General features: G+C 40.9%; 1 protein-coding gene and 1 long non-coding RNA gene across 7 annotated transcripts in view; one reads left to right on the top strand and one right to left on the bottom strand.

The window, feature by feature from the left end:
* Positions 1-3,848: 3,848 nt before the first annotated feature.
* Positions 3,849-17,205, bottom strand: part of SLC6A4 (solute carrier family 6 member 4) — a 48,381-nt gene continuing 35,024 nt past the window's right edge. For all 4 annotated transcript variants that reach the window (XM_040455439.1, XM_040455440.1, XM_040455441.1 and 1 more), the window contains 4 exons: positions 16,125-16,224; positions 14,131-14,231; positions 9,633-9,800; positions 3,849-6,153 (listed from right to left, as the gene is read on the bottom strand). In XM_040455439.1, the coding sequence (XP_040311373.1) occupies positions 6,079-6,153; positions 9,633-9,800; positions 14,131-14,231; positions 16,125-16,224 (444 nt within the window). In that variant the 3' untranslated portion in view covers positions 3,849-6,078. The remainder of the gene's footprint in view (positions 6,154-9,632; positions 9,801-14,130; positions 14,232-16,124; positions 16,225-17,205) is intronic.
* Positions 4,261-13,285, top strand: LOC121017267 (uncharacterized). 3 transcript variants are annotated; one of them, XR_005784697.1, is made up of 4 exons: positions 4,319-4,368; positions 7,896-8,014; positions 10,770-10,985; positions 12,881-13,285. It is a non-coding gene; the product is annotated as an uncharacterized LOC121017267 (long non-coding RNA). The 3 variants fall into 3 exon arrangements; XR_005784695.1 differs by lacking the exon at positions 7,896-8,014 and having other exon boundaries at positions 4,261-4,368; XR_005784696.1 differs by lacking the exons at positions 4,319-4,368; positions 7,896-8,014 and adding an exon at positions 8,197-9,173.

A 17,205-nucleotide genomic window follows, 5' to 3' on the forward strand; every position in this document is an offset into this window, starting at 1 on the left:
TGTTTCTATTTTGAGACAAAACAAATCTATATATCGTAATGTGAAAAGTTATTACAGTTGACAGTTCACAACATAATGCATTTGCTGACATCTCACATTTAACTTGGACCATTTACAACTAAACTGCATAAATGAATACAGGGGCATGCTATGAATCTTTAAGAGGAAACTACTTTTATACAAATAAAATGTAGTTTAGTTCTGGGGTTCCTGGCTGGCTCAATTGGAAGAGCATGGGACTTGATCTCGGGGTTGTGAGTTTGAGCCCTACATTGGGTATAGAGATTACTTAAATAAAACTTAAAAAAAATTAGTTCTGCCACTAAAGTTTTAAAATAATTATGTTTCATGTAAAAAAGAACAGTGAGAAATTTCATATTACCACTGTTGACAGAAGTGAGGAAGAAATTTACTTAATTGTAATATTTATTTATTTGTCTTTGAGAGAGAGAAAGGCAGTGAGCGAGCAGGGAAGGGGCAGAGAGAGAGGATCCCAAGCAACCTCTGTGCTGTCAGTGTGGAGTCCAATGTGGGGCTCGATCTCACAAACTGTGAGATCATGACCTGAGCTGAAATCAAGAATCACACATTTAACTGACTGAGCCACCCAGGTGCTCCAAAATTTGCTTAATTTTTGCTGTAGGTAATGTGGGAGGTGAAGTAAAGATGAGGGGGAAGAAATACCATTTGTATATAACTCAACCATAATCTAGAATTTGAAACACCTCGCTGATATGTCCAACACACAAAGTATCCTGAAATTTTGTGAATTAAATCATATTTACACTTGATCTTAGCCAAAGGCCGAGAAGCAATAATCAAATCATATTTTAAATAACATTGGAGAAATAACTAAATTCTTAAGTCCCTAATTTTATCTTTTAAAATATGCATTTTCCATATATCAACTTTTCTTAAGGTGTACCTGTAGATTAGAGTTTGAATAAGAATAATGTTTCTTTTTCAAATACCTTTTTTTTCTTTTTAAGATTTTATTCTTGGGGTATCTGGGTGGTTCAGTCAGTTAGATGTCCAGCTTTGGCTCAGGTCATGATCTCATGGTTCGAGTTTGAGCCACTGCACCGGGCTCTCTGCTGTCAGCAGCACAGGGCCCGCTTTGGATTCTCTGTCCTCCTTTCTGCCCCTCCCCCATGTGCAGTCTCTCTCTTTCTCTCTCTCTCTCTCTCTCTCTCTCTCTCAAAAAAAAAAAAAAAACAGTTAAAAAAATATTTTATTTTTAATCTCTACACATAACGTGGGACTCAAACTTACAACCCTGAGATCAAGAGTCTCATACTCTACTGACTGACCCAGATAGGCACTCCCAAAATGACATTTTTTTACAAAAGAAAAAAAAAAAAAACCAGAAATGCTGTTATTTGCTTATAGTATTTTAGGTATTTTAGCATAAAGGTGAGATAACTTTTCCTCCCCAAATATTTGTTGTTTGGGCTGTCACTAGTTACTAACTCTTAGAAATAAATTACTATAATTGGAGTCTTCAATTTTAGAATTGAAGGACTGCTATAATCTATTCTTTCCCATAAATGATAAGATTTAGCAGACATTAAAACTTTTTTCTGATGAGGTATTCAAACATATACAGAGTTTCCAAATTGGAGTTGGCCAGTGAAGACAATCTATTATGATGGCTTGAAACAAAACAAAACACTAAAGACGAACTTGCACTGGTGTTAGAGCAATTTGGCATGGATATTGTGATGTGTAGGTAAGAGAAAGACCATCTGAAATTCCAACTGAAATATATTGTGAATTATTTTTTTTAAAGTCTTCTCTTGAAAAGGTGAGTTGTTTTGAAACACCTAATTTAGAAATACTAAGTAGATCCCAGTTATATGAATCCAAAGGAGAGACAATATTTAAGATTCCATCCTAAAACGTTTATCTTTTCCATTGTGGTAAATGCCCACTAAAACAACTGAGAGGAGTATTGTTTCATTCTAGCAGAGGAAATAACCTCACCTTCATTTAGAAACTTCCAGAACCCGGGGCACCTGGGTGGCTCAATCGGTTAAGTGTCCAACTTTGGCTCAGGTCATGATCTCACGGTTTGTGAGTTTGACCCCCGCATCGGGGCTCTGTGCTGATGTCTCGGAGCCTGGAGGCTGCTTTGGATTCTGTCTCCCTCTCTCTCTGCCTCTCCCCTGCTCATACTCTGTCTCTCAAGAATAAATAAAACATTTAAAAAATTTTAATAAAAAAAAATTTCCAGAGCCCAAAAAGAGCAGAGAAATTAGGTAGATCACCAGGTTTGCTCTGCCTGTACTGTGGTTACCTAAACCTTAAAATATTGTTGTCATTAAAATTTAGAGAAAGGTAAGCAATGAAGGGAAAGTAAGAAAAGAAAAAGTTAAGAGATTTGAAATACTCCATCCATGGAACTAATCATGACAAATTGTAATAAAGATCATTTACTTATCTCTGATACTGGAAAAAAAAGTCAAAAACTAAAATATTTCATGTGAACCAGAACAGCTTTCTACAATTTAGGGATATTCTCTGTTGTAATGTTTCTTTTTCCTACACTTGGATTTATAAATTTCATTTGCTAGCATCCTTCTCAAATAAGCACTTTATAAGCTCAACTTTTTAGTTAAGAGCCTTTTGTGTAACTCACCTTGTGTTTTATTTATTTTTTTTTTTAATGTTTATTATTGAAGAGATTGTGCACATGCACAGGAGAGAGGCAGAGAGAGAGGGAGACCAAGGATCTGAAGTAAGCTCTGCGCTGACAGCAGAGAGCCCCATGCAGGGCTCGAACTCACGAACCATGAGATCATGACCTGAGCTGAAGTCAGATGTTTAGCTGACTGAGCCACTCAGGTGCCCCTCACCTTGTGTGAGTTCCATGATGACTTTAAACTATATATCTCTTCCCACTTAGCATAAGACTATTTTGCTTTTATTGCATTACTTATGGGATAACAGGTTGCAACATAGTCTCTCTGAGGAAACTACTGCTTCTCTTCCCCACCCTTCCCTAACCAAAAAAAAAAAAAAAAAAAAGAAAAAAAAGGGATGGTGGAAAATGTCCTCTGGTTACTGCTGTTTAATGAAGACAACCATTCTGAACAATTCTGGTGTCTTAAGCATCAGTTGTTGATTTATGAGTAAAGAGACTTGCTAAGAAAGGAACCAGGCTTCAACTGTATGATTTTGTAGCTAAGCACTAAGATATGTGTAAGAAACACCACAGTGAAGCCGTTGCATTCCATAGTTTTAAGCTTTGCTTTGACAGTGAACCCCAAATCAATTATACAACAAGTAGAACATATCAGGTCACTCTTTCCTACTTACCAGGGAGAATATGATCCTAATTCTAGGAGAATAATCTCCCTTTTAAGGCTTGGCGGTGGGGTGGATAAATTAAATGGAAATTCATATTTAAGCTTAAATTCTGAGATTAGTGTCATCAAATTAACAAGCCTAGTAAAAACGATGGCGAGGAGTGATTCATCTCACCAAAGAACTTTTTTTGCCTTATTTTGAGATTTCATTATTTGATTCGATTTTCACGATTTGATTTTGGAGCTGTTATATAGACTTTGTGCTTGTCAGGTTCTTGCATTCATCTCCAGATGGGGCAGCCAGGGCAATGAATTTAGGTTACAAGTCATATGCAGTCTGCACAACAAATGGAACGAATTTTAAATGGGTTGTTTTCTGGAAGAGTGATGAATTCTTTGGCTTCATTACTTATCAGTATAGGAAACAACTTTATGTTTCCTAAGACAACCATGCCTTTGTCTTGTGTCTTGCCTATTTCTTGGGTATTTCTTACTAATAAAATCACAGCAAAAAAAAAAAAAAAAAATTAACATCAGTACTTAACTTTACAATTCAATTCCATTTTTATTTTTACTTTTATGTAAATACTACATTAAATGTAAAAGATCTTTAAAAGATTGTTTTAAAGTCCATCTCCCTACTTCTACGTTTTCCTTTAAAAAAAATCCATAGTAGTACTGATAAATAGGGCTCAAGGAAATGCAAACTATGCAGAACAGAGGTTTTTTTTTTTGTTTTTTGTTTTTGTTTTTTAAGTCCAGTGAAGTCTGACAACATTTCAAAATGCCTATATAATTCCCTCAATACCTGGCTTGGCCAACTCTAATTGTTTGAAAAAGTGCTTTTTAAAAAATAATATCTTTGAAGCATGTATAAGTGTGTGTGGGATGGAAAGAATCCATATCTGAATATCTTTATAAAGTAGTTCTTAAAATTTGCAAAGCTATTTACCACTGAATATGCTGCCACTTATACAATCCCTCTCCTTTCAGCTTGAAAGAAAGCAAAGAAAATGGAAATACGGTAGCATAAAGGAAGGAAAGAGTGAAGATAATGAAGGTAGGTCAGTGAGGGACATTTTTTAATCCCTCTTCTCTTTTCCTCTAATATTTCGGGAAACTTCTCAGCAGCTCACATCTATAAGGAAAATATCCCGCTGAGAAAGGCAAAGAATCAGAAATAGAAGGATGTAGGGGGAACACAGGAAGATGTCTGGGGCAGAAATTGTTGGGGAAAGGAAGCCAAGAGAGGAAGATCTATAATTGGATAAAACCAGGCTTCTGCTATATGGGTCTTCTTTCTATAAGGTTAGAATCAAATTTGATTTATATAGAGGAGTGAAGTGATATGGGGCTAGATGAGTGAGTCCTTTTATCATTGACTAGGCTTTATTCCCTTTAAGATTTTGATGAGGAAATCTTATACAAGGTGAATTTGCTTCTTTACTTACACATCTGAGAGTCACAAGCCACAAAAGGTCAAGTTCACTTGATATGTATTAAAGGCTTTATGTGAAATGAAAAGCTACTCATTTAACTGACCCTTTTCCAATCAGCCTTACTTAGTTTAGACTCAATCTTGGGAAATTATCTGGAGGACTCACAGTCCTGATTGTCACCAGGAAGGGTTGGGGGAGTTCCATTTAAGGCTAACCCAAAGTCTCCAATTACTTCTGGTCTAAGGATGGCCTTGGGTATAGTCAGGGTGCCAGACCTATATATCCTATAAGCAAGAATTGCACTTATCCTCTTCACAGAGCAAAGTAACCCAGTCATTTGAAACAGAGCTTAAACCAGATAGTTAACTGAGCACTGAAGATGCATTTGTCAGTATCCATCTTCAAAGCAGTTCACGGCCAAGCCACAGTCACTGATGAAATAGGCCAGATTTGCCTGTGGAATGTTATCCTGAATGTTTAGCTGGCAGAGACAGGAAGATGGCAATGAAGTGCAGCAAACGCTGAACACTGACCCATAAAGGAAGGTGTGTGGCTACAGTAGTGTCATAGGAAAAGGAGAAGGTGACAGAACATGTGTAGCAGTTATACCCTTATAATAACATACATACACATTTGAGTAGGTGGAATTTGTTAATGTAAGAAAAATTAAAGGAAATTCATATAGTTTGAAATGGGCCCAAAGTATTGGAATAGAGATAAGGATACACTGAAGCAACAGTATACACAGACACACATGCTCACATGTATACATTATTTTTGAGTTTAGTTTCTACATCTTCCTCTCCTGACTCCACAGCAGCACACAGGTTAAAGGGTTCTAGTAGATTCCAGCTACAGAATTCTATGCTATTCAGAAAGTATATGGCTAGCAAAACAGCATCCCTGTTTTCTCCTACGTGGTTTATGCATTCATGACAGTGAAACCTTTAGAAGCAAATGGATGTCAGATACCAATGATAATAACAAGAAATGATACATGAGACTTTTACAAACTTGATTCTAAACCTAATTCTAACTGACTAGATGGTGGTTTTCATCACCTCCATACACACCCTCGCACATCCAAAATAGTCCAGTTCAGCTATGTCACAGAGCTAACGTAATATGTCGGGGAGATTTCACAGAAAGAAGTAGTTGGAGGCCATTACAGTCTGGGCACCATAGTCTTTGGGACTGTCTCTCCGTGAAGAAGGCCCTTCCATTGTCAGGCTTAGCTGGAAACTCTGACTCAGAGGGGAGAAGGCGAGGCATGACTAGTCAGAACCAGAGGAGAGGTTGTTGGGAAGCCATTTTCCTCTCATTGAAGTGTTTTATATGGCGTTCAAGTGGACGTCCCCATAGGGAATTTCTGTTGGTGTTTCGGGAGTGATACCTTTAATGATACGCTGTTGAGAAGAAAATATGATGTTATAAACATTCTTATAATTTAACAGTATTGCAAAAATATTTCAACCTTAGTATTGAAACATTTAAATAGCATGTTAATGGCATTTAATAGTAAGTTGGAATAGTCTCATTGACTTTCCTTAAGAAAGAAATTCCCAGGGCGCCTGGGTGGCTCAGTTGGGTTAAGTGTCTAACTCTTGATATCAGTTCAGGTCATGATCTCATGGTTCATGAGTTGAGTCCCATGTCGGGCTCTGCGCCTGACAGTGTGGAGCCTACTTGAGATTCTGTCTCACCCTTTCTGCCCCTTTCCCACTTTCTCTCTCTTCGAAATAAATAAACATTAAATTTTTTTTTAAACAAAGGAATTCCCAATTTGCTTTCAAATGTAGATAAAAATGATACATTCAGGGAGCAACTGGCTGACTCAGTCGGAAAGCATGCAACTCTTGGTCTTGGAATCTTGAGACCCATGTTGGGTATAGAGATCACATACATACATACATACATACACACATACATAAAACTTTAAAAAATGACATATTCAGGAACTATAACCGTCTGTAAGCTAAGAATATCACTGTAACACTAATGGGAGAAAATAATGAGCTTTCAATAGAACCCTCCACTGGCCTATAACATGCTTTTGATGACCTGGGTAAGGGCATCCTTTTCTCTGGACAAAGGAGGCCTGCTGTGGCCACACAGGGCCTGGGGAGCAGAGTGAGTGCTGGCCTCTGTCCCCCAGCTCCCCCACCCCTCAGCCAGGCTCCTTGTGCCCGGCATATACACCCCAGGCATGGTGCAGTGCCAGCAGTCACCGTAATGGCTGGGCTGTTACTGATTTAATGAATCTACCTGTGAAGGAGTACTGGTTAATTCATACAAGGGTACAAATTATCATAACTAAGTTGAAAAAGATGTGACCATTTAAGTCATTACTCCTAAAGCAAACTCATGTTGACATAGAACGCACCATGGGGAAAAGGTTGAGAGTCTTTAGCTTAGAAACAGCTGAAGTACACAGAAGCTTTAAGACAGATCTAAAATATGTTTGGGCTTGGGTATGAAATATACAGCCCACCTTGTAAAACTTAGCATCAAGGTGACATGAAGCAGCTCAGGGTTGTGAAGAAGGAAAAACAGCACCACTTCAGAGGCTTAGAAAAATCTTTACTGAGTGGCTTAGTAAAATTTTTGATGGCCAAAAGTCTGTATGTATAGGAAGTGGGCAAAATTGGATCTGAAAGTAGTATTTGATTTATGGATTTTAGGTGAAGCTCTGCTTCTCATCCTTTAGATTTTGGGTTGAAAAAGTATGTAGTCCCCTCTGATCTTTTTTTCTTTTTTGAAAGTAACACAATGTTACATTAGTTTCAGTCCTTCAATCTTTTTTATTCTTATTTATTTGAGAGAGAGAGAGAATGCACACAAGCAGGTGAGGGGCAGCAGAAGAGAGAAAGAATCTCAAGAAGGCTCCACATGGAGCCTGACAGGGGTGGGGAGCAAGGGGCTCCATCTCAGGACCATGGGATCATGACCTGAGCCCAAATCAAGAGTGGGGCACCTAACTGACTGAGCCAACCAGGCACCGCCCCCCCCCCCATTCAATCTTTTTATTTCCTGGTTCTGGGAGTTCTTTAAGGAGCAGGGCCTATAGAATCCAAACAGTTCTAGCTGCACCATTAATGAAATTAATAAAATTATGTATTTTGTGTTTCTAATGACCTTACCATTCAAGTACTGAAATCTCGCACTAGAAATCCCCTTAAAAAGGAGTTGCTCCAGTCCTCATCAGCTACCGGGACGTGTCAAGCCATAGAAAGTGAAGTTTCACAAACCATCCTTCCCCATAGACGAGTATGTAAATCATAACTGATTAAACAGAATTATGTCTTGGTAATTTGGAACTGGACACAGATAATTCTAACTACTCTTTAAAAAATTTTTTTAATTATTGTGAGAGAGAGAGTGCAAGTCGGGTAGAGAGAGAGGGAGGGAAAGAATCCCAAGCAGGCTCTGCACTGTCAGCACAGAACCCAACACGGGGCTCGAACTCACAAACAGTGAGATCATGACCTGAGCTGAGATTGAAGTCTGTTGTTTAACGAAGTGAGCCATCCAGGTGCCCCAATAATTCTAACTACCCTTAAGTGGAGCTATGTTGTGCAGGGAGAGAAGGTGTATGGTGTATACTAAGGTGTTTGGTAGAATGGTGGAATGAACAGCATTTTAAAGTAGAATTTTGGCTTTTGTATTCTAGTCCCTAGCCACCCATTCTGCTGCCCTTCTGGTTGCTGATATCCCAAAATGCCAGGTCCGCTTTTTGCCATATTTTGGCAGCATTCTAGTTGCTGGACTACCATTACTCTCAAAACTTGCCAGGCCCTGGTCTTTTACAAGATGATAATCTAAGAAAACGGATCACTATTGACGTCTTCATGAATGCTTACTTATTAGGGGACATCTTCCCAGGATCTTTGTGTAGTTTACTGGAGGTTTTTACAACAATGACCTAATCTAGTTGAATGACTCCAAACTTGAGACTTCCAGGATGCAGGTGCATATGCTATCCTCCAAATTCCAGGTGAACAAGTGGTAGACTTTCCACATAAAAGTCCAACTTTTGATCTGCTTAGGGCCCTAAAGAGTTAAGAAATTTACCTTTCTCTTAGTCTTTTTTTTTTTTCTTAACTATAACAAAATTGCATATGAGGCCTCCCTCCCTTATAGGTAGAATGTTATGGACCAAGGTATTTTGGTAGCATAATGAGATAATATACATGAAGACGCTTTGAAAAATACACAATCTTATACAAACTGTAAGGTTCTATGATTAAAATTAATTTTATCATTTTTTTTAAGTAGGCTCCACCCCTACGTGGGGCTTGAACTCACAACCCTGAGATCAAGTCACAACCCTGAGATCAAGAGTCAGATGCTCTACCAACTGAGCCTCCCAGGTGTCCCTAAAATTTTAGAGCACATTGTTCATTACTGTATTAATATTACTATAATGGTAAGTTGTTTTTACTCTAATGCCTTAAGCTAAAACTACTACATCCTTATTTAGTGATGATTTTCAAAATAGCACTCATCATACTGCTGTTAGAAAAATGGCCATGGACATTTTCCACCATCATCTCTACTTAAAATTCACATACTGCTTCAGACATGACAGATCTGATGTCCATGCCCAATGGCAAGCAGAAGGCAGAGGAGTTATCTGATGAGTATAGAATGCTATACACACCTCAAGCTGTGTGCTGTGGCACATGCAAATAACCAGCTCACTCTTTTGCCACTGTATCTGAGGCTTATGGGATGCCTTTTAAGGTGACAGAGGCAGCCGTCACAGGTCTACACCATGGTGTAGGTGAGCTTCATGTGGTGGACTCATCTCTTTCGAACAGAGCATAACAAGACCCTTTTCTCCCAAAAGGATTTAACTACTCTGAACACACACACTAGCACCTACCTCTTTAAATGTCCCTGGAGTGATGATCAGCCGATACGTTATATATGTGGGGATGCAGATAAAAGACGAGGTTCCTATGCAGTAACCCAGGATGATACTCCACTGAGGATAATTATATTGGAAAAGTCGTAGCTGTGGTGGGCTCATCAAAAAACTGCAAATGATGAACTAAAACAGAAATACCAAAAAACATTCAAAATCTTAACAATATCCGTGCAGACAGGGACAGTTCTGATACCATGAACACCAAATGCTAAGGCTGAGATCCTCTTGGGAAATTCCCCAGATGTGATCTATCCTGGACTGAGCTCTGACACATGGGATCCACAAATTTCTGTGCCTAAGCAGCAACAATAAAACAGGTGCTTCTATTGATTTTCCTTTCCACCCCCCACCTTAACCTTAGAGCAGGGACACCAAGCCTCAGAAAGTTGTTTCTGGGGGAATTACAGCAACCCATTCAGGGCAAAGGGGAAGAGACCAGCATCTACTAAGAGTGGTTTGGGGCCTGTCCTCCCAGATAGTGAAGACTAAACTGGATGACCTTTCCACGGCTCCTGCCAGTCCTAAGGCTTCATACTTCTCTGCTTTATTCTCTTTTCGTCCTTCATTTCTCAGCTGTGATTATTTTTGGTCAGATGGAAGTTAGCTTTGTCCAGGAGAGATACTAAGGTTCTCAAGTCCTGTAGAGGACTTGGGCTCCGGGGTACATGTTCCTACTTTTCCCTTTTCTTGAGCTCTCTGCTTTCTGCATTGAGCACCTCAGCCTGGGGTTTCAACAAGGATGGCTTGAGGCATCTGAACAGTGGGTGCCCACCTGCCCCAGGCCCTCATGACGAAAGGAATAATGGAAGGAAAAAGTAGCTTAATATACTTTTTACTTGAAAACTCAGTGAAAATTTCTCCCAAGAAAAATTCTACAGTGTGCTCCCAACACTCCATTTATAAGTTTTCTTATTTCAGTTTGGTTTCCAGAGAGAACGTAAACATCAGTTTTTGCCCAGTAACCACTGGGCCGAAATCATTATTGCTCTTGATTTAATTTTATTTTATTACTTCATAGTCATAAAGAAGACAGTAATGTAAATTATTTGTGTGGTTAAACATCTATTTGTATCTTTTTTTCTTTGTCTGCAGGTAATAAAATGGGAAGCTGTTAAACACATATCCATCTTTCCAACAGTGTTGTCCTAAGTCCAGGAGGAAGCTTTCAAAATGGGAGCCTGGCCAATTGCAAACCTTTCTCTGGACTTACTCTCCTCACCCCAGACCCAGCTACTAAGGAAGCCAGTTTTGGAACATGGAAAGATGGATTGGATGCAGTTAGGAGCCCTGATCTCATCTTGATGTCAGGTGTGTGAAATCCAGCACAGTTCAGAGGGGCCTCAAGCTCTTGGGGCAGAGCCAGTAAGTGCTGCTCCAGACACGCCTTTGCAGGGCCCTCTCTCCTTGCTCATATATAATATTTTCTCTTTTTGTAACTTGGCCTCAGTGAAAAAGAATATTTTTAGTAAGCTACTCATTGTTTACTGAAAGCAGCCTTAAAAAGCCCAGGGCAAAGGCTCTGTTAAGTAAACCCAGAAGTGGAAGACAGATTTGCCTCCTCTTAATTGGGCACTGGAGCACTTGCCTTTAGAGGAAGTGAGTAAAGCAAACATCACAGGAATTATGAGTGATGTGCCTGAACACAGATCTGTGCAGGGGTTTTGCTGGGCACAGAAACTCACTGACTGTACACCAAGTATTCACCCAGTCTGTTAGATGACCAGAGGTTCAGAGAAATTAAAAGTACTAAGAACCCAGAGCCAGGACTAGGGTGGAACATGTGAGGCACTCACCTTGGGCACAACATGTAAGTAAATTTTAGCAATCAAGAAATAATACTATGGTGCAATAGTTTAAATAGACAAGATCTGACAGGGCCAGATTAGGGTAAGGTGGGTGAGGTGAGACATGCAAGCACAGGGTCAGATCTTGTGTTTATTTAAAATGAAATCTGGGGGCGCCTGGGTGGCGCAGTCGGTTGGGCGTCCGACTTCAGCCAGGTCACGATCTCGCGGTCTGTGAGTTCGAGCCCCGCGTCAGGCTCTGGGCTGATGGCTCGGAGCCTGGAGCCTGTTTCCGATTCTGTGTCTCCCTTTCTCTCTGCCCCTTCCCCGTTCATGCTCTGTCTCTCTCTGTCCCAAAAATAAAATTAAAAAAAAAAAAAAATGAAATCTGTTGATTAGGGACTTTTTTTTTTTAATGTTTATTCATGAGAGGGAGAGAGACAGAGCATGAGCCGGGGAGGGGCAGAGAGAGGGAGACACAGAATCTGAAGCAGGTTCCAGACTCTGAGCTGTCAACACAGAGCCCAATGCAGGGCTCAAACTCACAAACCGTGAGATCATGACCTGAGCTGAAGTCAGATGCTTAACCGACTGAGCCATCCAGGTACCCCAAATGGAGACTTTTTTTGCATTAATTTTGGTTTTTTAGAAAATATTACATTAAAATGGTCTTTATCTTGATTACTGAGTTTTTCGGCACCTCCCCTGCTGAATTTTATGCCTGTGGTGAGTGCCTCACTTGCCTCTCCCAAATCTCAGCTCTGGACATCATCTCCTCACTGTGTAGGAAATACTAAAGTAAACAAACAAACAGACATGGCTTCTTCCCTCAAGGAAATAATGCAATGTCTCCAATTGCTTTGAAAAACAAATGAAAGGATTTAAGTAGATTATCTAAAAGCATTGGTAATAATATAAATTAATAATCCACTTATGTCAGAGTTTATGCTTCTAGTAATGGCAGGCTAGGTGGTTCATGCCAACACCCTCACTGAAAACAACTGAAACGTCTGACTTAAAAAAAAAAAAAAAAAAAAAAAAAATATATATATATATATATATATATATATATATATATATATATATATATGTAAGCACCAGTGAGCTGATAAGGTAATAAGGAACTACCAGGCCAAGATCTAGGGGAACATACCAGAGCCGCTGGGACCTGAGAATTATCTGCTGCCTGGGACAATAGTTGGCTTTGGTTTTAGAAAACTTCAGGGTCCAGGGGAATGGAAGTCAAGAAGGGATTCTGGGGTAGAGAGAGACACAGGCAGCATCGCAGAGGCAAGAATGAACATTCATCTTATATGTTACTGTCCAGATGTATGGGTATAAAATACCAAACAAAGGACTGCCCAGAGAAAGTCAAAAGAGAATACAAAATGGTTTTTTGTTTTGTTTTTGTTTTTAAAGACAGGAAGTAACAGCTATATGCCAAAGGCAGAGATGTCCCAGACACTCCTAACAAGCTGGAGCTGGATGGAAGGACCAGTCCAACAAACTTTCTTGGCTCTAAAAGGTTTTAAAATTTTCCTCCAAAATAAAGTTACAGATAAATGAAAGAACTGGAGAGTAATTTGTGCTGATGTGCACAGAGTCACTTTACCCCACACTACCTCAGAGCACACTGGGGATGTCAGCAGGGCGCTTATCCTCCTTTGAGCAAGTTACCTCCTTTCAGAGGGATGCCAGGAGGAAAAGCAGAGGCACGTGCTATAAGGAAGGAGTGAGTGCTGAATGCATCCTGGCAAGTAGGTAACCCTTGGAACTGAATGTTCTCACCCAGGTCCTTTAGCAACAAATGTATTCTACTTCTGACTCAGGTCCATGCTTGAGGACTTGCAGGGGTATTTTTAAGAAAATGAGCCACCTGGGTGGCTCAATGGGTTAAGCGTCTGACTTCGGCTCAGGTCCTGATCTCACAGGTTCGTGGGTTTGAGCCCCACATCAGGCTCTGTGCTGATGGCTCAGGGCCTGGAGCCTGCTTCAGGTTCTGTGTCTCCCTCTCTCTGTGTCCCTCTCCCGCTCGCATTCAGTCTCTCTCTCTCTCTCAAAAATACATAAACATTGAAAAAAAAATGAATACAAAATTACAAGGACCCCTCCCAGGACCTTCAAGAGCAGCTCAGTAAATCTTTCCCAGGTCTTGAATAGGTCTTACTTGTCATGTGACCTGGGACCCTTTAAGGCTTCAATTTCCTTAAATGTACAATGGAGCATTAGAACTATTAATACTTCGTAGAATTGCTGTAAGGATTAATAGAGCAATGGGTGTAAGTTTAGCACAAAGTCTGGCCTGGCACTTAATGTTCAATAAATGTTATTTATCATTATCACTGAGTTGGGGAATGATATAATACATGCAGCAGGGACCGAAGCCCAGACTCCTCTACAGTGTTAGAAGTCAGAAGAGGGGGCGGGGAAGTGTGGGGAGCACAGTGACTGGGAGGGGGCATCAGAGGGGCTTTTAGAGTGCTGGTTGTGTTTTTGTTAGCACAGTTTTGGCTACAAAAGTGTGCTCCATTACAAAATTTCAATGAGATGTACATTTAAGATTGGCACACTTTTCCATGTATCTGTTACACTTCAATAAAGTTTACTTTTTATAAGTGTTTGAGTGGGCCATTCTTCAGGGCCAGAAGGAGAGGGAAATGACAACTCACCAGGAGAAACAGAGGGCTGATGGCTACCCAGCAGATCTTCCAAAACCATCCAGGGCTGAAGCCAAGCATTTCTTTCACATCACTGCAGAACTGAGTGATGCCTAAAATCACCCAAAAGAAAAAGAGATTGACTGAGGGAGGACATGGGCTGTTCTGTCCCTTGATTCTCAGAGACAGTAGCAGCTCTGGAATTTCTCCACAGCAGGAGCTCAGGGGCACCCATCTAGTCTGAAAGTGGGACAGAGGACTTGTCACAAAACTGCATTTGATAGCAAGCAACTTTCTTTCTACACAGAGTGGGAGTGGGAGGATAGGTGGACATTTGGGGGGGACCTAAAACCCCCCCACTGGTGCCTCCCCGCTTGGTACCCACACTGCTTTTCTAAGATCTCAGCATATATTTGATTTTACTGTAGAAAAGGATTTTCTAGGAGAGGCGCCTGGGTGGCTCAGTTGGTTAAATATCCGACCTTGGCTCAGGTCGTGATCTCAGGTTTTGTGAGTTTGAGCCGCCCCTCATCGGGCTCTATGCTCTCAGTTCAGAGCCTGGGGCCTCCTTCAGTTTTTGTGTCTCCCTCTCTCTCTGCCCCTCCCCCACTCATGCTCTGTCTCTGTCTCTCAAAAAATGAATAAATGGTAAAAAAAAAAAAAAAAAAAATTTCTAGGAATTGTGAACCCATTTGACAGAGGCTGACATCAACCCTTTGTTGGAAACTTCCAAGAGAAAATTTTAACCACGTATTGCCCATCTCCTATGCCAGATCAAGATCAAGATTCTTCCATAAAAAGTATGTGAAAGTGAGTATTGGTAAGACATCAAGAGGGACAAGGCAGTTGCTTCCCTGAGAGACCCAGCAATACCTGGGACAGGTCTACTGCAATTCGCATACTCTGAATCACTGAGGAGGTAGGGAGGGCTTCTGTTTTAAAAACTGGGCTCGGGGCGCCTGGGTGGTGCAGCCGGTTAAGCGTCCGACTTCAGCCAGGTCACGATCTCGCGGTCTGTGAGTTCAAGCCCCGCGTCGGGCTCTGGGCTGATGGCTCAGAGCCTGGAGCCTGTTTCCGATTCTGTGTCTCCCTCTCTCTCTGCCCCTCCCCCGTTCATGCCCTGTCTCTCTCTGTCCCAAAAATAAATAAACGTTGAAAAAAAAAAATTTAAAAACTGGGCTCATATTTAAAAACTGGGCTGGAAATTTGGGGCCTCCCCTTCTTCATATTATGTGTAACAACAAACATGCCAAAGCTGTTTTGTTACCATAGAAATTAGAGGGAAAAGTCAATACATTTTCAGAATAAAATAATCATTTCTTAATTTTATAAAGATGAAGAGTGGTATCTCTGAACCTGGTTTCCTTCATGTCAACTCCTAGGTTATCCCCACCCCCACCCATGGATTCTTAGAACCCATGTTAGCCCACTCTCTGTGCTCCTGCTAGTTTCACCCTTATCAGAATCCATCCCAGGATCAGAGGGGGTGAAGTGGGGATTTCACCAAGGCAGATAATACAAACAGGAACATTCTTGCCTTTTCTCTGGAAAATAATCTCCTGAACTCTATCTCAGGGCTTTGCAGGGAGCTCTTGCTTGCAAAATTTAAACTTGGGGCTACTCTATAAAACAGTGGGATATTGTATACTCTACAAATTCACTCACTATGCACTAGTCCATTGTTCAATTCTTAGACACAATCAGTATTTGAAGCCTCCACTATGGATGAGCTATATGGAACTGCTTCAGCCTGTCTCCACTGGGTGAACATTTAAACTCAGAAGGAAAAAAAAAAACAAAACAAAAAACATCCTCCCAAGAGTAAGGGGAATCAGTGTGGAGGAAATGGTGACCTGTTTCTGAAGAAGGCACTCCACTGAGGTTATTTTACAGACCCACTGGGAGGTGATGTACCCTGCCCTGACTTTCTTCAATGAAATCAGCCCTTCTCTACTCTGGTGGCTGCAGGCTGGTGTAGATCATGAGTGTGGAAGGAAGCATCTTACCGTAAAACCAATAGACAGCAACTGCTTCTATAAGTACAACGGTGAGCACTGCAGGGCCTGTGGCATATTCCTCCAGCAGCTTTACCACGTACGCCCCTCCCTGGAAACGACATCATGATCCTGAGTGCGGGCCCTCTGAGGCACTACCTTCTCTTTATGATTAAAGCCAAAAGCAGCTTCTTAACTTAGGATAATTCTAGAAAATTCCCACCTTGGACCTAATATAAATATCCCAGAGCCTGCCTCTTGGACTGACCCTCACTGTATGGGCCAGATTTCATTCCATCAGACGCCTCTTCCTGTCCTATGGAGCACTCTCTCCTTGTTTTTTTATCTCACTAAGTTTTAAGAGACAAACTCAACAGAGTCCCTGGATTTTTTTTTCAACTTTCTTCAATTTACTGAATACCTACTGTGTACTCTACCCTAAAGAATCCTCGTCCCTCAGGGCGCCTGGGTGGCAAGTGACCAACTCTTGATTTTGGCTCAGGTCATGATCTCACGGTTCATGAATTTGAGCCCGAGGTCACTGTCACTGACAGTGCAGAGCCTACTTGGAATTCTCCCTCTCTTCCTCTCTCTCTCTGCCCCTCCCATGGACTCTCTCTCTCTCTCTAAGTAAAATAAATTTTTAAAAAATCTAAAAAAAAAAAAGAATCTTGGTCCCTGAAGACTGAACCTGGGAGAGTTTGTAATACCAGACCCGCTGAACACAGTGGCCATGGCTTTGCCTTCTAACTTAGCTCACAAATCCTTTGGATCCTCCTCAGGGCCCCACCACCCTGACAAAGCTACCAGAGCCACTGGGGTCATAGCTTGAAGATTCAGATCTTCAAAATCTGCCTTATGTCGGGAGGACACAAGCCTAGGATGCCTGTGGGCCCTGATTACATTTTACAGTATGTGCTTCAGCTACAGAAAAGAAAAAAAAATCATAGGAGAGAGGGTCTGACTTCCTCACCACTGCAAATTCCCTGGAGGAGACAGGGTGACATGACAAACATGAGATGCCAGCCTTCAGATATTCTGCATATGAGGACATCACGGCAATAATCCCATGAAAGCAGCCCTAAAGACTGGA

The sequence above is a fragment of the Herpailurus yagouaroundi genome, unplaced genomic scaffold (assembly GCF_014898765.1).
Source record: "Herpailurus yagouaroundi ecotype Mexico unplaced genomic scaffold, PumYag 215, whole genome shotgun sequence".
Lineage (NCBI taxonomy): Eukaryota > Metazoa > Chordata > Mammalia > Carnivora > Felidae > Herpailurus > Herpailurus yagouaroundi.